Raw genomic sequence first — 23,628 nt, forward strand, 5'->3', positions numbered from 1 at the left:
CCCATCACTTGAAAGAGCAAAGCTGCCCTCAGTTTGAGCTGAACATCCTGAGGTAGCACAGTGAAAAATCTCCAGGCCTTAATTTTTTGGTATCTGGACTTCTTGCTTTCGAAGCACTTGTACACAGTTCATTTAAAGAACATAAGTAATTCCCTTCCCTTCTTTCCATCTCATGTTTCCATGACACCTGACAGCTTGACTCAGACTGTTCCCCAAATGGCAGCTTTCCAACCGAGGAGACCCTGGGACAGGTACATGTGAACACACACATATGCCCATGCAGGAACCTACCTGGGCTTGCACATCAATAATCAGTCATTAAAAACCACCAGGCTAACAACTGAAAATAAACTAAGTGAGCCTAAACTATCTGTATTCATGCAGACATAAGAATGCACAGAGGTTGTGCTGGATGAAATGTTCATGTAGCACCATATTGAGCAGTGGGTGATTAAGGTGAGAGAACTGGGTGATTATGCAAAGAGAATTATACTACTTATCAGCCATCTAGAGGTTAGGGATTTAAGAATTTTCTATCCACCATGTTCAGGGATCTTGATGGATTTATCTTCCATGAGCCCTCCAATGCTTTGTGAACCCATGATATGCACAGCAATCTATTAAAATGAGCTCCACAATTCATTCATGACATATGCAGAGGAAAAATTCATTTATTTTAAGCTGGTGCATGATGGCCACCCTGGGTGTTCTATAGTTCCTGCACAACAAAATCCAGCAAATTCCAGACTCCTAATTACCTTTGAATCATTCACAATTTTTATAGGTCTCATCCCTCTTTCTGAGTCATCTCTCTCCCAAGGTAAACAAGTTGCACTTACACAGCTGCCATTCTCTGCCTCTCATCTTTTTTATTCCCATTCTTTGTATCTTTTCTATACCTGTCAGACAGACATTTGAGATGAGAAACTCAGGCATGTGCACACATAGTACAGAGGAGCTATAGGATTTTACAATGACATAGTAAAATGTGGTCTATTTATTTCCCCTTGTTTTCTAACATTGTAGTTACCATTAAATTCAAAAGAATATAGAATGGACTCTACAATTTTGACCTCAAAATTGCAACCACTGAGCAAACAGAGCTACTTCCCTAACATAAAATCCTGAACATAGTGCATATCTACTCTAATGAAAATATAAATGAAAATATAAGGAAAAATGAAAATATAAGGAAAAATCCAGAAAATGATAATGCCATGATCGGATCAAAGAAGCTGTAAAACTTTACAAGTTTGATGGGAAACCCGTAAAGTTTGGATCAATAATGACTTCCGAAAATCACAACACAAAAGCCTGCAGACAGATTTAATATAAATGTGCTTTATTGCAGAGAAGTTACATTATTTACATGCTGCAACACATTACAACATAAATCTATCAAGTATTTCATGGTGGATGCTGTTGGTTGCCAGATAACATTGTCATAAGAACCACATTATAAAGTGAAGAGACTTACAGCTTTATATACTCTACAACTTGGAGTAGCTAAAATTTTAAAAGTCAAAGGCAGTGTTTGCTCAGGCCTGCCTGTTGTCATATGCATGCAAAAGCCTAAGGAGAGCAAATATAAATGTCTTGTCTGGTTTCAGGTCTATGATGCCACCAAAGCTGATGATAGGTGTGCACTGATTTATATTTTAAAGCGCATAATCTTGCATAAATTATACAAGTCTAATAAGATTGGTATAAATCTAATTACTTATAAACCATGGCTTAGAAATGAAGGAGAAATGCAGCTTGCACATGCATTTAGAAGGACAACCTAGCAAATGTTTGTGACCTTCATATTTATTGTCTTTTCTCTTAACAGATCTGCTAGAGAACATCTTTATAACATCTTTACTCTAGAGTTGCACTTCTCTTGGCTAAACAATGACAATGAAATTCCAGAAAAAGACATCTAAGCAATCTAGTCAATATATGCTGGTGGAGAAAAACCTATGAAACACAAAACATTATTTATGTCTAACTTAGTATGTCTTCATTAAGCAATGCTTCTAGCAGCATCATAGTGCGATAGGATAGTTGAGTGAAGTTTGGCCCCTCATTTTCTTAAAAGTGAAATAATTTAAGTCCCAATTGAATCTGTAGCCCAAAGATCAGTTGCTTAATAAATTGGGGAAAGCTTTTTTGTTTTCTAAAGGAAAGTTTTCCAATTGTGTCAGTCTTAGGGGATGTGACTACAATGAGCCTAAAGAACCACAACAGACAGTTTTTAAGAAGTGAGGGAAAGGGTCAAGACGAAAGAAATCTAAACCAAACAAGAATATACAAGCCAATGCCTTCCCTGGTTAACCAGCCATTGCTTTTTGCTTTCTGTGCAGCTGGGCTGTTTTACACCAGCCAAGGAGTGGCCTTTGTTTCTGTGTTTCTAATGAAGTTATCTTTCCAAACAGAAAGAAAGGGAAAGGAAACCAAGCAAGTACAGATATACAGCGGTGGCACGGACACAGTCATGCACGACGGGCTCGATCCTGCCAGGACTGCAAGGGGCAGTGGTGCAGTGTGGACACTTTGCCAATGTGAGTCCCCCGTCCTCGGTGCTCGATGCACCCCTACAGGGCTCCTGCAGAGCAGGGCATGGGCAGTGTGGCCTTGCTCAGCTCTGAGATAAAGGATGGAGGGCCAGATGAGCAAGGGCACGAGGCTGGTACCTGCTCCTTGCAACCATCTGTCTCCAAGAGGCAGTGAGTACATACAGAGATCTCCTTCCCCCATCCCTCCGTGGATGTCGCTTCTAACCTCACAGTCGAGCTCCGGTAAATGAGCCAGGGCAGCCTGCCATAAGCTGTCCCCCTGTCCCAATCCCAAAAACCACTGCTGAGACTGCAGAACTTCCCTTCAAGGATAGGAGAGATGTAAGATTGTCACCATTTCAGCACGTTTAAAATCGTGTATTTCTCCACACACAGGGTCAGTGTGCTCCTGGAGGTCTCCCAAAAAGCTCTGTTCCTAGGAGAGACTTCTTCCCATGGAAATTCAGGGTTATTTTCTCTCAGAAAAGCTGACCAAGTCCCACTGAAGCTGACAAGACAAGTTACAGACCAATCCCATGAGTGTCTAGGACTGGGAAGGGAGAATCTGAGCGCACCAGGTCTAACCTCAACTCTTTTCCACACCAAGGACAGAGGTGGATTTGGGCTGCACATAGGATGCCAGTGGCCCTGTGTGTGCAAAGTGGGTGCATGATGTCCAAAGCACCCAGACTCATATGCCTGACTCCCTTTCATGGGTGGAACAGGGATTCTGGGTTGAAGGGTCCCAGTCAGATCCCCTAGACCATAATTATGCCCTACAAAAGAGGGATGGGAGAGTCAGACAAGCCCAGGGTAGTAAAGACCTAAGTCAGCACATCCCCATGGTGGAACTGAGCACTATCCTGGATAACCAGGTTGGCTGGGGCAGTTCAGTCACTTAATCTGGAGCTAATAAGCAGAATTTATTAGTGAGGTAACATGTTTAGACAGCACCAAGACCTGAGTCAACTTGTCCCTAGCTGGCTCAGATGTTGGCACATGTCAGGTCTGGGCTTAGCAGTGGCAGTAGGAAAATCAGATCCATCTTGATCTGTCAGTCTAGACATGCCCATAGACTCCTCTCCTTTTTAAAGGACAGAAAAATCCTCATGCCCAGGTTGTCTTAAGTCCCTCTGCTCATTGCATTTTATCTTAAGCCACTTTTTCTATGATGCCACAAAAATCAGTTTATACTACATACGTGTATGTGCATGTGTGTATTAGATATGACATTTATATATATATATATTAAACATATATAAATATCTATTTTTATATATATTATATATATTAAACAACACATTCTTTTCAGTCATCCACATTTCATGTTCCACCGAATCCCATCACTTCTCTCAAATTGCACAAGTTCTTTAGGACTGAGCTGTCTTTGTTTTGGAGTACACCAGGTACAGCCAATTCCTGTGAACAGCACTTTACTGGTACTGCATTGAGATGGCTCGGGCTGTTTAATTACTGCTGACACTCCTCAGAGGAGTTCAACAAGTCCTCAGGCCCTGATGGTGAACTGTCACTAAGACTCATAGTTGTGAATGGGCCACCTATGAATTAAGCTCATATGCACGATGAGGACTGTAGCTATTGCTGAAAAGTAGCACTGTATCAAACACCAACTTTTACTGTAAATGTACATATAAATTTAAAAAAAGTCAAAGCATTTTGGACAGTTGGAGAGAGATGCCATCATTTCCGTTCCCAGTATCGCTTACATTTGCATATGTGGGGGAAGAGTAATATTTTGGAGTTCTCACTCCAAGAGCCAATTTTTGAGGTTTGCCAACAGGGGTAAACAGTAAAGTGTTGTTCCATAAATAAAATATCTCCCAGAGCTGTCTGGTGTTAGTAAAACACAATCATTTCTGGGGTATATTCATTGTCATTCTTGCTTGTCTTATTTAACAGGATAGGTTCAGTATGAAATACTGAACAAGATTATCATCATCGATGTTTAAAGTAAGATTTTTTGTCTCTTAGATATTTTCCAATTAATAACAAAAAACCCAGATAAGTTGTCCTACCAGTATATGCAGCTAAGACAACTGAATTTGCACTATTGACAAAGTCTATTAGCATTAAGAGGGAAGTGCATAACTTACTGCATATAAAACCCCTGAATAATACAGTATCAAACTATAAATATAAATAACAGAGAGTAAACAAAACATAAAAGACTATATAAATTACAGGAAAGAAAAAACAAATAATCTCCAAAGCCCAAAAGAATTTCCCAATATGAATTATGGCTTCCACAGCCAGTGAAAGACTACTGCAATTCTACATATAAACAAAAAGGTCTACAGCAGGTATTTTAACTTGCAATTAGAAGACAGTATCTGCAGATTGCATAAATATGTTGTTGTGTCACATAATATCAAAGTTATTTGCAAAAATTATACAATCTGGAATGCTTTAATATGAGACACAACAATGTACTTAAACACACAGTAATAAGAAAATGAAAGCAATCATTTTATAAAATATTCTTGGGATGCATTGAGTTAGCAGTGCTATTTAGATTAAATATGAAAAGTGAAAAGTCATCACTTTAATAAGCTGCTTTTTGGTACCCCTTTTTGCCATCAGGACATTTTCTGTGTCCCACTTCTGCTGGATCTTTAAAGTCCCAAGGGCAAGTTACAGCCAGTTACAGCATCCAGAAATAATTTGGTTAAGATCTATACTGTGCGTTTGTTATCATCTTATTATTTTTTCTTTTAAAAGAAAAATTGATTTCACAAAGGCAGATTTCTTTCATTGACACAGTAAAATCCTTGGAGCAGGGACCATATTCTGGGCACTGCTAATCACATTGTTGGCACTCAACATATAAATAATAACAACAATAACAATAATTTACTTTGCTTAACTCCTACATATTTGTAGTGCTGATTCCCTTGATTTAAGTGATGCTCCTTAGGAATTTTCAGATCCTTTTGGCCTAAGTCCCCTCTGTCTTTCTTGTTGTCTCTCTTCTCAATGTTGCTACTCTCCTCAGTCCAAAAGCCTCTTATTTTCGAGGTGCTGCTGTTTTATTTGCACTTATAGCAGAGGTGTTCAATAAAGCTACACTTCTTTCTGCTTTTGGTAAATCTGCTGTATCATACTCCCAAGGGCAGACTTCAGCTCGAGATGCTAAAGGTTGCTGTACGTAACTACTTGGCTTATGGGAGTTAGATGAAAGCATGTTTCCCTCAGAAGAGGTAATTTTTTTCTGTTCAGCCAATTTATTGAGGTTTTCCTTTTCTGCTGTTTTCTGGGGCAGCTCTTCCCGCTCTCCAGGATGGGTATTAGGTGTATACCTATTAACATTCTCACACTTCAGCCCAGGAGACACCTGGGACTTGGAATTTGACTGATTTTTCTCATTTTCAAAGATCTGCTTCTCTTGTGTCTCCTGAGTGGCTTCCACCTTCTCTGAACTCTTTTGATTTGACTGTTGGTGCCCCTCAGGTGTCTTCAGCTTATGATGAGTCTTCCCCTTTGGCTGGGAAGGGTGGTTTTTCTCTGGCTCTGAGGAAGCAATAGACACATGTTTTTGAGCTTTAGAGTCAAAAGGCACAGGACCAGGAACTTGGTCATATATCTCCCAAGGACAAACTTCTCCTATGTCAAAATTCTCCTTGTGTAGAGACTTACCTGGCCCTGTGTCTGGATTTGCAGGTGTTTGACTGACCTTTTGCTGTTTAATAATTCCAGATTTATGTGTTTTCTTTGTTTCCTCAGACTGGGTAGAGTTTTTCCGGTGGGAATCCTTATGTTCCCCTTTATCGGAGGCTGAATGCTTTTTGGTGGCCTCCTTACCCTTCTGCTGAGATTTATGAGATTTAGTGCTTTCTTCTAGACTTTGTGTTTTACCCGTTAGTCCCAGAGTCTTTTCCTTGGCACTAGCAATAACACTGAGGGATTTTTGTAACACAGATGTTCTTGGGTGCAGAGGCTTCTTATCGGCACTTAAATTATGTGCACTTGCTGATTTGCACACCAAAGGGACCGATTCAGTAGAGACAGCTTCAACCTTTTCAGGAGCATTTTTGGTTAATTTGTTATCATTCAAGGAGTCCAGAAGTGTTTTCTCAGAAGCTATGACTTCTGCACTTTCTGTAGTTAAGCCATTTGGTTCTTCTGTTTGATCCCTAACATGATCGTAAGTGCTGTGGGACTTTTTTAAGGAAAAGACTCTGTTTTTCAAAGTATCTTCTTTTGGCTTTGAAGAACTTGTGGAATCTGGTGGGTTTTTCTTCAGTGTGGCCAAGTTCTTCACAGCACTGTGCTCCATCAGGTCCTTCTCGTCCCTGGAGCACTGCCTGGTGACTGTCTCAGGGATTTCTGTGATACGCCGCATTATCGAGCGCCCCAAGCCCTTTTTAGAGCACCTTTTTTTCTGGAGATGTGGATTATTAGCAATCATCTTTTTCCTTTTATAGATTTCAAGCTGAGCATATAGTTTCTTCAACTCATCCTGCAAAGCAAAGTGAATGGCAAAACTAGTGTTTACAGAGTGACTACAGTCAAACAAGCAGACTGACGAATGCAAGACTTATTGCTCTAGAAAGGGCATTAAACTCATTTCACTGTCTTTTCTAATTCTTGAATATGCGATTTCTCCATCAACTTGAATCCCATTTATTTTCCACTTTAAAAATGTTCAACTCTCATGCACAAACATGTTACTTTCCATAGCATGCACACTTCATACTCATTTATGCTGTTTCAGATTTCACAATGCTATAGTGTGTGCTTTCCTGCTGAACTCTATAGCTGCTTTTTGTTCTGAGAATATAAGGCCTTTAACCATGTAAAGTAAGAAGAAAGTAATTTTCTCCATTATTCAACTTTTAAAATTTTTATCTTTATAGTTACGTATGCTTATGTATGTGTTACGTACAAATAACTAATTAAACTGAAACCAAAAGCTGTTTGCACTTCAAAATAAGTCAAAGAATCTATGTAAACTGAGTAACAACTCTTGCTGAGGATGATTCTTCCTCATTAGCCACCACTATGACTTTTACTACAACTAGTGATGCAGCATCTCTTCACACTAGCAAATACTACATGAGAGTTTACATGACCTGATACCACATTCCTAAAAGATCTAAGCTGGCATTTTCCAGCTGGTATCTGCAAAGACAAACAAATGCATGCAAGTTGGAGTTTCCTTCTAGGAAAAAGTGTTCTTGAAAAGGAATGCTATTTAAATGAGTTCTATGTACCCGAATATCTTCAGGATCCAAACTGTGTTCACTCCATGCTGAGTTGATACTGCTGTTCAGATAGGATCCAGACCGACCCATATCAAGCTCATCTTCATAAGCTTCTGTAGCTATATCATCTCTTGGGTTATTGCTTGAATGTGAAAACTGCAATAAGTATTCACAAAAAAAAAATGCCATGAGTGCAAAAATTTACTTCAACATCAGTGCAAGAGCTTACAACAATTTTTACGGTACAAGGACCCTTGTACAGATTTGATGTGATTCTCAAACTCAAAATATTACTTAAGCTTCATTGGTTTAAGTAGTGTCCCACAGAGTCTCACTCAGTATTGTATGGAAGGAACTCTTATTTATGATGGCTTAACATGATAAATCTTAGAAATTTGCATAAGAAAAAAAAAAGTCCCTACTTATTTTGGTATTTGTTTGAACCTCTTTAAATGGCATTTTAATTAGGCTGGCATGAAAACAGACTTTCAGACATTATTTCCAATAAGGCTGTTAAACCAGTAAGTCACTATTTTATACAATATACATCTTAATAATCCTGCAGAAAGCAATTCTCCTATTTTAGATCCTAATCCTGAAAAGGAAGACATAAGGTGAGGAAAAAAAAAACCACAAAAAAGGGGGAAAAAAAGAAAGAAACTAATGAAAAAGTAAACAACTTTTTTTCTTCTATGTTTCACCAGGTCCTTGAATCAGGAGTTGGAGTGAGGTTGTCATTATTGTTTTGGTCATCTTGATTCACTCATCTGAATTTACTATTGTCCACATAGTCATCTGTCTTCAGGACTTTATGAATAGAACTAAACCTTGTGAATCTTAATTCTCTGAATTCTTTCGTGTGTTGGAAGAAAAGTCTGTGCGGTGAAACACAGATAATAAGCTAAAAATGAAAATGCTGATCAGTAGTTCTGAGTCAGCTTCAGAAAGGTCAACAAATTTTCTAGGCTAGTTTAAAAAGACACGTCTAAAGATGTGTAATATCTCTGAAGATATATAATAAAGTGCATGAATATAAAATAGAAAATATAAGATTATTGCTAAAGACCAGAAAAGTAATTTAAAATAAAACAAGGTTATGCAGTATTAAGGCTGCATCAATGGGTCCTTAGTTATGACTGTTCAATGTACATATATTTGACAGTCATCAGCATACCCTGTTCTGACACACAGGAAAAAGGCAGGAATAGCAGCTTCATTAACCTGAAAATTCTATCAACCTGAACTGCTTAATGCTCTTTCTTCATATGTAGCTTTCACCTTTACTGCTATTTTGACTCTTGAGCTTTTGATTAATAAGTTTAGTCATTTTGAAACCCATTAGAAAGTCATTCCTTTTGCTGGGGTACTGTCCTCAGGAGGAAGTTCCACTCCATTCCTGGGCACTGTTGCTAGGGACAGGGGGAGCCACTTGCACATCTCCTGCCCCTGGTGAGATGACACTGGAGCTTCCAGGAGGTGTCTGGGCTGCAGCTCAGGGGATTTCTCTGCCCTTCCCTGATCCTGTCCAGGCTCTGACTTGCAAAGGGTTCTCCTTTTTCAGCCTGTAACTGCCTGGTTTAAATCCCTACCTCCCCATCTCATGGCTAGTCCAGCCTCCTGATCCCAGTGGTTCTACACCCTTGCCTAAATTTTGTCTGTTCTCAGCTAACTCTAGCAGCAGCATGGTCATACAAATACCTAAAAAAAAAAAGCACAATTAGGCAGGATTATTTCCTTCTTCTATTTATCATATCAACATTTTAAGTACTTTAAACTCCTAGAATTTTGAAAGCTGAAAGAAACTTTGAAAATGTACACTTTTTAAAAATAAAAACAATACAGCTTTCAAGGAAAAACAGCCAAATTTTACATCCTCCTTTTCTATCAGTTGCTGCTACATTTACACAGAAATGCTTCTGCATGACAACATTTATCTTCCTCAGACTTGGCAAAAGAAAACAGAGAGCAGACTCAAATACCTTAGGGATCAGAAGTAGCCCAACAGTGACTGTCACAGTCAAATGTGTGTGTGCAAAGAACAGCATCAGCATCCAGTCAGACTGAAGTCTTGAAGAAAGAATGAATCTGAAAATAGAATTCAGGATTGCAGTTCACTGCATTTTTCCAGTGCATTAGATTTAATATCTGTATTATTCCTTAGGTTTCTTTTCACTGAATGGCCAAACACAACTGGTTTTGTTCTGTACTGCTTTCTACAGACTAAAAATTACATCTACACACTTTCCCTATGCTAAAATTTCAAAACAACTCTGAAAAAAAACAACCAACAAACCAAAATATAAAAAGAAACAGACTTTAAATTATACTGCTTATTCCATATTTCTCACTCTACTGAGCTTTTTGTTTTGTTTATAATGTCACAGTTTCTTTGCCCTGAGTTATGGCAGCTTACATACATTAAGGAGCTGAAGGGATGGTTTTAGGTTAAGCACATGTACTATGATGAATTGCAGTGCACTTTATAAACACAGGATGTCCACAGATCACAGCTATTGAGTACAGCTGATAAGCCATCCAAGGGAGAACTGAACTGAAATGCATCTTAGCAGGGAGCAGAGAAATGATCTTTATAGCAGGACTGCCCAGCTCACTGCAGTGGGATCCAAGAGCCTGTGAATGCTTGGAAATGAGTGGCTGAACTTGTCAAACAAAACAGTCCCTTGCTGAGCTTTCTAAAGGAGTGGTAGAAGAAGCAGTGCAGTTAAAGCTGAGGCATGCTTGGCTTGTCTGCCTTAGTGAGCTCCCAAAGCCAGGAGCAGTGAGCAGTGCAACGGATGAGCGGATGTACTGCTGGCTTGCAATTTCCAGGTTAGCAAAAAGCATTCAGATAGAAATGACATTTGCAACTTATCCAAATTCACAGATGCATTTTGAAGAAGCTTTTGTTAACAGAAATAGTCTGGCATGAAACACTGGCTTACATGCTGTAATAATACAGTCATAATTACTTGTTTAATACTTCATAAATGCAATGTTTTATGAACACAACAAAATATCCCAATTAACTAATTCCTAGAGAGTTCCTATTGCTTTGGGGTGCGAGAGAACGTGAGGAGGCTTAGGCCTGAGATTTAGCAAACTGAACACAACTGCACTGATGAAGATGACATGAGAAATTGATGGATGCAACAAATAAAGAACAAAAGGTGAACAAAAGTTACAGACGGTGCTATAAGGGATAGCAAGATTTCACAGGTAGTTAATAGGGAGTAATTTGAAAGATGGGCAAACTTCACAGGTAATTGAAGGACCTTTGAGGGAGCAGAACTTGCAAGGTCAGTGGCACTGGTGTAACCATATCAGCAACAGAAAATAAGATCATGATTACCTAGATAACGGCATCACAATTGACAAATTTGAAGACAGATGCAGGAAAACTGTGACCAATAGGAAAAAAATAATGAGGGTTGGTTGTTTATTTGGAAGACAAGAATTGGGATAGGTAGATGATAAGGTAGGAGGGAAAAAGCATGGAAAGAAGGGGGGATAAAATGGTTAGTGACGTGTAAGCAAGTTGTCACTGAGCTCGGTACCTGACGTATCTCCCATCTTCTCATTAAATCCTTGCTATGTGTGATACCACTCTCTGCATGGTGCCTGTGTGCAACTGATGAACAAGCCTCAGGCAGCACGTGGGTGGCCCCTGGGAAGACCCAAAGTGTCATCCCAGGCCCAGCTGCAGAGGAGGAACAGGACCAGGCTGTGTGTGGGACCTGCACTGGCCCCTGTGGGCAGCCAGGTCTGTGTGACTGCCCCAGGGGGGATCTGCTCAACCTGCAATGGAGCTAGCAGCAGCCAGATCCATCAGACACATGGGAGAAAGCACCCACATCTTGATGGCCACTACTTTTGCTTAACCTTTAACAGATCTAATCCTCAGATTCTATGAAGGCTTTTTTGCTTCCTTTATGCTGGAGACGTTGACTGATTAAGGTATCCATGTCATACCATGCCTCTGAATGCAAAACCACATTTGTAGTAGCCATTCAGCCCTAGCAAAGATGGGATTTCTATTTGAATGAGATTTTTTACATATAAATTTTGGTTTTCTCAGTAATATAAGAGAATGAGCAATGCAGGAATTGCATTATGCAACAATAAACTATGATTATCTGAAGATAATCCAGAGTCCTTTGTCTCTGAAATGAGAATACTTTCAAACAAAAACAAAATGCAAACAGTTCAAGGTTTTATTTAGTGCTCATATCAATCTTCCATGAGCTTTGGGAGTTTTCAGACTGGATGGCTGCCTTGTAAGTGTCCTTCAAGGCTCCAGTCAGTACTTTCAACTTCATGACAATTCAGGTATGTCATATAAATCTAAGTTTTACATTTCCGCCCTTTCAGTTGCATCCAGAACTTGGCAGGGAAGTTAGAAGCAAAAAAAAAAAGGAAAGGGATTAAGAGTTGGGCATGCAGAAATGGACATAATCTCAGGAGGGACTGTGTACATTTTTTTCAGTCTTATCTATAAACACTACACAATATTTCTTCAACAAACCAGTATATATATTAGACAGATGGGAAAGAATCAATACAAAATGTACATTAAAAAAAAAAAAGAAAAGAGGGAAAGAAGGAAGAATGGGATCAGCACACCTTAGAGACCTTAGGCTGCAGGCACAGGACTGTCAGTAAGACAAACTGAAAGACTTAATCCCTTTGTATCTCCTTCATAAGGGATGTATTAAAATGCCACATTTTCTCCTTTTCCTCTTTCTTTCATCCAAGGTTACTTGCCTCCTGTTCTATTGTTAAAAGAAACTTGGAGCCTACAAAAATACCTCTGAACAGTATCTTCTAACATGGCTCAACACACAGTTTAGGAATGTATATTAATGGGGGAAAAATTGACTGAGAAGCCATCATATTGGTAATGTAATTGTATTGTATGTATTGTAATATTGGTAATAATAAACTCAAAAGTATTGTAAGTGAATTTTACATCTATCAGGAATGAAAAGGAAAATGCTGCCATCAAATAAAGATTTTAAACAATAACTTTGCAGATGTTTGTATTAGGGAGTATAGATTTTGAGTGTATGTGGGTGTTGAAATACAGGGTTAGGAGAAGGGGAAGGGAAAGAAATGGCACGTCTGAAAAATGCAGTGAACTGTATAACAATGATAAGAGAAAAGAGCACCAGAAAGGAACAGAGATGAAGGATTTGCTTTGCTGATGTTTAGTCAGAAAAAAACATGAAAGCAAAATAAAGAAGACAAGGAGAAATGTTAGTGCCAAGACAGATCAAGGAACAGAGAAGAGTATTTGAAGACTGTCAATGAAGTAATGTAAAAAAACCCCAAACAACTTAGTAGATAAAATCTGTTAGGAGGTAAAAGAAGGTGTGAAAATGTTAGAAGAAAGTCTTAAGAGTTTTTACAGGATGAGATGAAACTCATGTTATCTTCCTCTTTTGCATTTCCTGGGACCAATTCATTTTTACAGGGTACTCGGTAGGAAAGCCTGTAAAAGCCAGATTCAGTAAATTTTCATGTAGCTCTAGCAAAGACCCTTATTTATTTGTTACTACCCAAATAATTTACAAGTATGAAATGCAGAGCTCATCACAGACTTCAGAAGAAACATGGGCTTTATATTACTGATACAGCATTATATGTGTAACAACTTTTTTATGTCAGCATATAAGACACTATGCTTCATGCCCAAACCAGTACAATAATCTTAACACATAGCTGCAGCTCACCAATCTGTTACACATCAGCAAAGTTCATACAAACCAACATTCTTACCTGCTGTTTTTCTAGGGATACAAAACAGTGAGTGGTATGTAGATGACTGAAGACAGACAGTGGCATTGCTACACCTAATTTATCATATATACTGAACTTTGATCTAAGAAAATATCACCTAACTATACTGAAAAACCCCCTAATTATAAAATTTCATATTCTTGGATCCCATGGGAATAGTTTTAAGTTTAGTAAGCACTTAATTTGCAGAAACAAATATTTATAAGACCTTCCATTATGCATCCTATCCCATTCACCCACTCTAAGTTGTAACATAGGAAACCTGAAAGATAAATGGTTAATTACTAGATCTACAGATCACTTGCCTAATTGTATGGAATATAGCAGAGATAATGAGCTCATTGTGAACTGCAACAGCCATATAACGTGGCTCATGAAATGCTGATGGGACTGTCCGCACTGCATAGCAGAGATAAACACCCCACAAGAGGAATAAAAATTCAGCTGTGAGAAGAACAAAAAGAAATAATTTGCAATTAGTTTTATAGATGGAAGGAAATTTGAAGCACTACAGTATCTTCTGTATGTGTGAGTATCTATGCAAAGACAATACACATGTATATAAGTACACACATAGGCAGTCAAACTCTTTTGGATATTGTCACTGTACATGATATATTTGGTTTTAATTTTACACATCTTTTTCCACATCAGGAACCCTTGCATTCATGGTATTTCAGTTTACCAATTGACAAACTTTGAGACAATATCTAAAAATGTCTTGCTTGATTTCATAATCAGTACTACAGGAGTCTGACATCACTTCAAATAACAAGTACTTTTAATTGTAGCACTGGTTCTTGTTACAGAGGCAGATACAGTGCTACTACCAGACTATATGCTTTTTAAGACAACACTTTCATTTCAAAGGTTTATAACTTAGATAAAACAAGACATTTTGTGTTTAAAAAATTCCTCTTTTCAAGACAGTTAATTCTCCTGGTACCCATAATATGACAAGTCACTTCTGAGGGTCTAATGCACCTAAAGCAATGATGTGTTTCTTTTAGGAGAAAAATGAGTAAAGGAAGAAAGGAGAAAAAGTAGGGTGTCTGGATCAGCCTAAACAATTCAGATAGAGACAGCTCATCTGCACCCAGCAGTACACTGACTTCAGCTTCCAGTGGACAGCCTGATGCGACATTGTTTTGACCTTGATACAAACGAGGTGATTTCCTAACCACCTCAAAAAAACTCCCAGAAAAACACCCTACAGCTCTGTCATGCTGTAGGGAATAGAGCTGGTGCCAGGCCCTTGCAGTCTGGGTTGCCAGTGGCTGGAAGTGTTTGAGTGTCACCCAGTAATGTGCAGGTCCTGTTAGACCCCTGCAATGACAGCACAACTCCAGAAAAGCTTCAGAAACTGTGATCCCACTGTTACTCATACACTGATTTTGTCTTGTTGGATTTTTGCAATAGAAACTACACTTAAATGCAGTATAATAGAAAATAAATTATTTTTCAGACTTCTTTTTGGCAGTAATTTTTCTATACTGTAACTAAACCTGGTGATCAGTGGTATCACCCTGTGGAACTGGTCAGCAAATAATTACTGGTCTGGTTTCAATAATAACACAAATGCTTGTAAACCCCACCATTACCAGCAGACAAAAATATTATGTCAGCACTGGATATATCATTAGAACACACCCTCCAGATTCCTCCACTTTTAGTAGTCCATGACTGCTGTAACTTATCTATAATACATTGTTATACCATTTTGAAACTTCAAATATTGCTATTAATTCCAGCTAAAATCAATAAGAGACAAATCTGGATAAAATTAATTCAGTTACACGGATCTCTGTGCTATGACAAGAGCTCAGTTTGAACTCTGAACAACACTTTGCACATTTCTTAATGAAAAATACATGTCCTATCTCCAAGATCCTATTTCTACTAGAACACAGCCTTCATAGACACAGTAGTTACATAAACCCAAACATCTGAAGGGGCATAATCCATCCATACTGCTGGTTTTGTGATCTTCCTCACCAAATCCTAACAGTAATAAACTTTTTGATCTTTTGACCAAGTAATAGTATGATTTGAAGCCTTACTGAGTGTCAAAATGAAAAAAAAAGTATGAATATTCTGAGACTCTGTGTCCCAGTCTGTTTTGAGCTCAGCAAAAACACATGCAGGTATGTTTCTCCCAAATTACTCATACATTTGGGCAAACTGGCTGTAACTTCCACTTCATTTCTAGAAAATTAGCTATGCTATAAATGAAGTCTATCATTCTGGTTTCTTAAAAACTCCTGCACAAAATTACTTACAAAGCCATCTTGATCCTGAAGTCTTTCCTGAACAAAATTGGAATACAAATTTGGCTTCAATAAAATAAGAATAAAGTTTTTTTACAAATCTTAGCGTTTGGGGTTTTTTCTTTAGGTAGTTGCCTCACATATGCAGAATAATGGCACTGGAATGTATTGCTCCTCAAATGACTGTAATTTATTGCTTTCATTGCTCCATAGTTATTTAGAATAAATTGAAAAGCAGAAAATTGTTGGAATTAGGCTGCTAAAGCCAGATCACTGTATTTTACTGTCCTGTCCTCTATGGAAACCCTTCATGCTAACACTGTTCAGCAGGGCTCCTCTAACATGCCAGACAATGCCTATTTCCTCACATTTTGCCTTTCATTCAAACTTTCCCTGCTCCTCAACATGAGCAGCAGAACTGAATAGATGAGCTAATTGTGAATAACAGGCACACTCCACAAAACTACCCATGGTCTGTTCTTCTTCCTCTTTCTCAGCTGAAGTGAGAAGAGCCCCAAGTCTGTTTGTAACTAAAAAGATCAGTTATAAGTGCTAACAGAGGCTGAGAGTGTGAAAAGGTTTGGCTTTCAAAGAAATAAAAAAAAAATGTAAAATTTCATTTGCTGAAGGTATTCTTACTTGAACTAAAGAGTGAGGGCCAAATTTTGCTTACTTTTAGAAGAAAAAATAAAACTGCTGTAATTTTGAATTAGTGGTTTTTGGTTGGCTTTTTTGTGGTTTTCTTTTTTTTGCATACAGAGCAAGTAAAAATGAAAAAGTCATACTTCCATTTAAAAAAAAACAACAACAAAACCCTCACAACCCAAGCATTTTAATTAGCTAGGCTAAGTAGGAATGCAGGAAACATCTGATCTGCAGATCTGATTAATTCTGAAAATTTCAGTTTTCAGTTTCACAATCATAGTTGCAAGGAGTTCTTAAGACAAGAAGCAATTTCAAAGTATTAATATACTGGAGCATAACAGCAGTTTGTACCATTCACTGCATAATACTTTTAGAAAAGCTTTACATTTAGAGCAGAGTTGGCATTCCTGTCTGCAGATAATAATTACTGTGACATCTGGTATGGAACACAAATACAGAAGAGCTCTTAAAACATAAGGTAAAATAACAGAGTTCCTTTACTTGTTAAGTCCAACATTACAATAATTTCATCAGCAATGACAAAACAGACTGATAGAAAACCAATTTATTATCTCAACCATTAATTAAACAGATTAAATGTATGATGTAAAAGCTGTGTTTGGGGGAGAAGTCAAACTCCTATAATTAGCTACAGATGGTTAGTGCAATTTGCAACAAAAATCTGAAGGTGTTAAATATTTTTGCTGTATTTTTTTCCTACATGGCCTTTTTACATTTGCAACATAAAGTAAGGTAACATATTAATGTATTTATTACTGCAATGAATAACAAAGATATAACTGATAGATAGAGAGATGATAGATAGATAGATAGATAGATAGATAGATAGATAGATAAATAGATAGATAGATAGATAATTGAGTATATCTGGCCACCATGCAGCAAGGTTCTAATGTACAATTCACTCTCTTAGATTGTTTATGGGACACTAGTGACTGCTTTGCACCAAACATCTTTAATGGTCAAAATCTATGAAATGTGATATGAAATTCCTATTTGGCTTGCTGAATAATTTTCCACTAAAAGTCTGGTATAGAAAAGTGACTTTCTATCTAAAGAAATATCTTAGCATACTGCGTACCTGTCCAGAGAAAACTCAAAGCTCAAAACACCTCATCTTGTTTCTGTGATTTAGCACAGATTTAGCACAAGGCTTATAAATGATCCCATTTCATGTATTAAGCACAAAACCTAAAACTCCTTCCTTTTCCCTTCTGAAAAAATTATGGAAACTCCTAGGAGAGAGAGCTGTCAGCTGTTCTCTGGACAGAAAATGCAGAGTCAAAACAATAAAACATAAAAGAGCTCTGAAAAAACACCTTGCAGCAGTTACCCAATAATGGTCCAAAACAGGAATTAAGACTTAGGAGAAAAACTCTGATAGATAAGAGATTAAGAAAAGGCACAGTTGCTTTAAAGGCATAAATGGATGCAGACATGAATGGAAGGTAGGAGATGAAAATGTAAAGTGACCTCAATATGTCATGTGCACAAATGAATTAGTCTTTAAATCTCTCTTCTTAGTCACTACCTACTTCTTATCCACAGAACCTTTTATCTGGTCTTTGCATTATCTGATCAACCTGCTTAGTATAATTATTGGTGCTTAAAAATCAGGATTCTTCCTTGTCTTCATGATGCTGATTATGGTTTTGGAAAAGGAAGCAATTGGGAGCACTTAGCTTGATCACCCAACACACTGGGCCAGACTTGCCCAGTACCTGTTACAATGCAGAGTGAGCCATCTCCACTCACTTGAGATCTTTTCAGGCCACTGCTCATATTCTGCATTTTCTGATAATGAAGAACAATGCTATATATCCATAGTTCGTGGTATGTATCTGCTTTACAGAAAAGGATGGACACAGGGTTGTTATTACTGACTTAATCAAACTTTCTCAAAAGATCTGGGGTAAAATATTTTCTAGTTTTGCTAAACATGCAGTGGTCTGTGTTGCTGCGAGAAGAAGCAAATCCCCATGTTAATCCATTGCTGCTGTCACTCCTGCTATGCAGATGTCTGTACTCCACCTAATCAAGGCTGCCTAATGAAGAAGGCTCTGCAATTTGTTGCAAATGACATTTGGATGTCTAGTGAACAACAGGAAAGACTGCAGGGGGGAAAGTGGTCTAGCACACATGCACAACTGACTTCTAACTCTGCCTGTGCCTCAGGCTCATATTCTCATATTCTATGAATATGGAAAAAAAATGCACTTGAGGTCCTCATTCAGTCCAAACTTTGCATAGTTTGCATTTTTTACAGAAGTGGGAGCATTTTTCTTGCTATTTGGGTGCCAAACACACATTTTGCTGCGATTTGCAGCAAAAATAAGCATGCAGGGCTGTATTTGTAGCCAGTGAGACCACACAAATGTTGCAAATATATTTGACTAAGCTCTGTAACTGAGCCAAAGGCATTGCAACATGGACAACCATATTAAATGGACCATATAACCCTAATTTCACTATGCCTCAGCCCTGCCTGTGTAAAATGGGGATAATGCCACCCTGCCATTCAGGACAAGAGTGGAAATAAATTTATCCATATTTGTGAAAAGCTTAAGTCCTAAACTGTGGGCTTCCTTCCTGACATGGTCAGGAGAGGAATGTGAATTATTTCAGATTGCTCTGGCTGCTTCTCAGCCCTCCTAGCCTGGCAGAAATGCCTTTCTCTTCATTCCCTTCTTCATGCCAGCCCCTCAGTGAAGATGGCTGTGGGCTCTCTGGAGCCAGGACAACCATTCCTGTGCTCACTTGCACTCTGCTGTCCAGAAGCTACTTGCAAAAAGACAGCCCTGAAAGATTAAAACCCATTTTCATGGCTCTGTATGAAGCTTTATGTCTGACCACACTTACTTGTTTAAAAAGCACAACCACAGGCCAAAACCAGGCCACTGCTCCCCAGGGATGGTGACATTAAAGCTGGGACTTGCCTAAGTTCAATTGGTATTCTGAACTCCACACTCTTGGTAAAATAGTACTGTTCCAACAATTTTTTTCCCATGTTTTAAACTCTAATTACTGATTACCACCCTACTTAGATCCATAACACAGCTACGACAACTCATCTATTTCTCCACCACACTTCACTACATTTAAAATCCCATTTACTGAGATGAAGGGAGCTATGGATCTGGAAGCACAGCTCTTCCATCCGTTCATTCACTCAGGGTGCCAGCTGGAGCTGAGCATGCACCATTTTAAAACCGGAAAAAAATTGTGTCCTCAATTGCTCCTGTGCTGCCAGCCAACGCAATCTCTTTCTGCATGGCTGTGTCCAATCTCCCACCTGGAGAGTTGCACCATGTCATAGGAGAAGCTTTTTTCTTCAACTGAAAGGATTTTCATATATTTCAATGAACTGTGATTACAAGTCTTTAGTGTTGAGTTATTCCTAGCAAATTATAAATTACCAGAGGTTTATCTGTCTCTCCCACCATATCTCATCATCATTTTAATTAGCTATGCACAGCAATAAAGACAGCTATTTGTGGTATAAGAATTGATGGTGCCAGATTCAGACTTTTTTTCCTCACAGAACTTCCAAGGCCTGTGGCTGTGAAGGCTGAGAGAGAAGAGTGGGGCCCTTGGGCTGGTGGGAGGCACAGCATACTCTGTCCCCCAAATCATCACAAGACTGCCTTGCAGGTCTACTCAAAGTGATGCAAGGGCCGTGCAGACCATGGTCTGCGGGTCCCACGGCTTCAGGGTACCCTAAAGATGGCTTTTGCTAGCAGTGGAGACATATCCACTGACTTGAGTGTGAGCAACAGACCTAGGAGTCTCACTGCCATTCTCGGGTCTCTAGGAGCTCCTCTAATTTTTGCACTTCTTTTAGCCCTTATAGTCAAGCATTTTCTTAATTCCTCTAGAATTAAGGCTGTCCTGCCTCATGACTTCCACACCTCACTGTTTTCACTAAAGTCAGCTGGACACTCTTCTTGCCTCCACGTGCCCCATCAACCTCTTTGCTTGTGTGTGGATGAAGGAGGGAGAACAGGATCAGCTGAAAACTGGCTGAATGTGGGGCCTCTTCTCTCACATCTTAAAGAGGATGCAAGCAAATGCCAATGGCATCCAAAGTACCTAAAGTGTGGAAATATCTGGAGCAGTACCAGTAGTGGACTCCAAAAAGAGTGGTGCAAAGACAAGGGGAAGTCAGAACACCTTCCAGCCTCTCCCAAACCACAGGGGACTTGCAGAAGCAACTAAATATGGCATTCAGCAACACATAAATGCGTGGCCCAGGCAACACAAACATGGTTTCCTGGGCAGAAATACTTTGTATGAATCATGCCTAAGTAAAGGATATGGGATTTCACATATAACAGGTAACAAGAGAAAGCAATGCTTCTGCACATGTTAATGCAACCCAGACCGCTGAACCTGGGGGCTCCAGCAGCACTCCCCATCTTTGGTGCTGTCCCTCATCCTCTTCCAGATTTACCTTATCCTAGAGATGAGTGCCATAAAACTGCACACGGTGTGGTGCTGTGGACTGTGGAAGGGCTGCTGAAGAGGGGTGCAGGGTGCCAGGAGGAGAGGTTTACAAGCAGAAAAGAGACAGAGCTGAAGGTACTTTGTAAAACACTGTTCTTTTTCTATTTCTGCTGTAAACATTTTATACATCCCTGGTTTTATCACTTAGAATAAGCTTTTCACAAGTGATTACTATTTTTACATGATATATTTTTTGAGTATCTAATGTGAGAAATGAAGCCAGATCCACACCAGTGCTGAATTCTAAGCACCTCCTGTTTGTGCTTTCCACAGAGGAGGCTAGGAACAGTACTTTGGAAAACCAGTCCCTCCATGTCTCAAGACAGACACTGAAAATGGTTGGCTTTAATCTTTGTACATTGATGTTAAGGGGAGCATGTTTTAAAATGCCCATTTGGAAATGAACAGTTCTTTATTCATTGCATGCTCTGAGCAACACACCCCAAATATGGCATAGGGCCACATCAAGTGGGAATAACAAAAAGAAATAATAATCACTCATTCACTGAATGCAGCAGAGGGCCTGTAGAAAATTTAATAAAAGGGCCTCATAAGGATGTATTACAATGCCCTAGATCAAAACTGTACAGGCAGTCTTGATGCCCAGTTTGTCAGAGCCTGTCCTGGCACCTCATGCCCTCGTTAGACACAAAGATTATGTATGTCAAGTATCAACAAATGAACAGTAGTAGTGGACTGTTCTTCCTGGAACGGTCCAAAAATACTCATTTTGTTCCTTTTCCTGGCTTAATTACTGAAAGCATGCAGTAATTATGAGGAAGTTTCATATTTGAAACCTTCCTGATGCCCAAGACTCAAAGCATGAGCTACAGATGTGAGGGCCATGGCACTAGCCCAGCACAGAGGAGCAGCGCTGCTCCTGCCAGCCAGAAATCAAACAGTGCAGGGGAAAAACATCTCCCTGTGCTTAGTTAATACCTGTCATTCACTTCTGTCTAAATAAAAACTGAAAACCACACAGAATGTATGGGGGATTTTTAAAAACCTGCCTTTCCATTTGGAGTGAAACTGGCCCTGCTGAAGTCAGGAACATTCACCTCTCAAGATTTCACCTCTGCCTTTTGTTTGTGCTTGTGCATGCATGTTTTTCTCTCTGCCTGCTTTTGTCTCCTCCCTGGGGCTTTGTTCATTAAACTTATTATATTGTCTCTCTTTCCAGTTTCTGGGAAGCTCTCTTAAATCCTGGAACAATATCTGTTACACTTATAGGATGTTTTCCCCTCAGGATAAAGAACAGTAGTTTGATTTGTGACACTGCAAGCCCATAGGTAGCAGAAGTTTATCACTTGGAGTTGTTTTCTAAGTCAAAATCTGACAGTGACAGGTAGAGGTATAGAATATATTCAGGCCATAAGAAAAAGGCTTTGTGGGTGAGTATTTTCAAGGCCTCAGGTCTTTCTCTGCAATCTCAGACTGTCAACCTGCCATGGATTTTCAATGAGACTGATGCCCTGACCTTGAAAGGGATGCAGAAACTAACACACAGGAAATAAAACAATAAGGCGAGTAACAAATAAGCTACTCACAAGTATCCAACCCTAAGGCAAATACACACTAACTTACAAACTCAAAAGAAAATACACATTAACTTACATTACATTATGTAGATAAAGTAAGATTTACTGAATGCTAATTTTTCTCATCAGCATATCACAGAGTACAGAGGCAATGCTAGAATCAGTGATAACCATTGTGTGTAAGTCCCTACATCTCTCACAGAGACCATCCTCTTAGACTTAATGGAAATGTAAATATAAAACATTCACTGTAATAAAAGTCTCCAGAGATAGAGTCTAAGTAGCATGATTAGTATGAAAAATGCCTCATAAATCCCAATTCCAATAATCTCTGGTAGCATAAAGGATTCATCTCATTATGACTTTCTAGCAGAGCCTTGTTAATTCTCACTTCACTAATCTGTGACCTTGAAAATTTCCTGTCTGCATTTCAGTGAAGTGTTGACAGCCGAGTGAAATAGGGAAGTGTTCCAGCAAGGGCTACAAGTGACAGAATATATTGTAAAACACTCACTAGATTTATATAAAATACTGTGCCTGAAAAAATTAAATTAAATAACAAGTCTTTAATCAACTACCATCCACCATTTTTATTTCAGCATTTGAAATCAAATAGCAGGATCTATCAATTAATTTATTATATATTATATTTTGCAAGGCTGCTAACATAGGAATAAAAGGAATTCTGTGTTAAGGATATTGCTTCTGACCCATTTCTGAGATGAAGTATCTAAGTTTGGGACTAGTTCCTACTGACTGCAAGCTTTTGAGGCTGCTATTAGCAATAAAAATCTTGAAGTCACATGCACACACACACACACACACACACATATATATATATATATGTATATATATACCACACACGTTACTACAGTCTTGTAGGTGCACATCCCTTGGTACCACTAATATGACTGCATAGTTTACTGAAGAGTTGCATAACTCTGTTTATGAGGTAGTGTGGGAAAGAAGACAAAATGACTGAACAAAAGAAATTCTGCCCTATTTTCCAGGCTTGAGAGCTCACTTTGCTTCTAGTACCCCTGAGTGTATTTTGAAAAACATTAAAAATTCCTCTAAATGTAAACATACCTTAAAAAAC

General features: G+C 38.7%; 1 protein-coding gene across 1 annotated transcript in view; it reads right to left on the reverse strand.

The window, feature by feature from the left end:
• Positions 1-1,401: 1,401 nt before the first annotated feature.
• The window catches only part of GPR158 (G protein-coupled receptor 158), a 185,569-nt gene continuing 163,342 nt past the window's right edge, over positions 1,402-23,628 (reverse strand). Inside the window, exons 8-11 of the mRNA XM_058809567.1 lie at positions 13,861-13,999; positions 9,739-9,844; positions 7,769-7,915; positions 1,402-7,014 (exon numbers count right to left, since the gene is read on the reverse strand). Coding sequence (XP_058665550.1) covers positions 5,563-7,014; positions 7,769-7,915; positions 9,739-9,844; positions 13,861-13,999 — 1,844 coding nt within the window. The 3' untranslated portion in view covers positions 1,402-5,562. The remainder of the gene's footprint in view (positions 7,015-7,768; positions 7,916-9,738; positions 9,845-13,860; positions 14,000-23,628) is intronic.

Source organism: Ammospiza caudacuta, chromosome 1, assembly GCF_027887145.1.
Source record: "Ammospiza caudacuta isolate bAmmCau1 chromosome 1, bAmmCau1.pri, whole genome shotgun sequence".
NCBI classification, from domain to species: Eukaryota; Metazoa; Chordata; class Aves; order Passeriformes; family Passerellidae; genus Ammospiza; species Ammospiza caudacuta.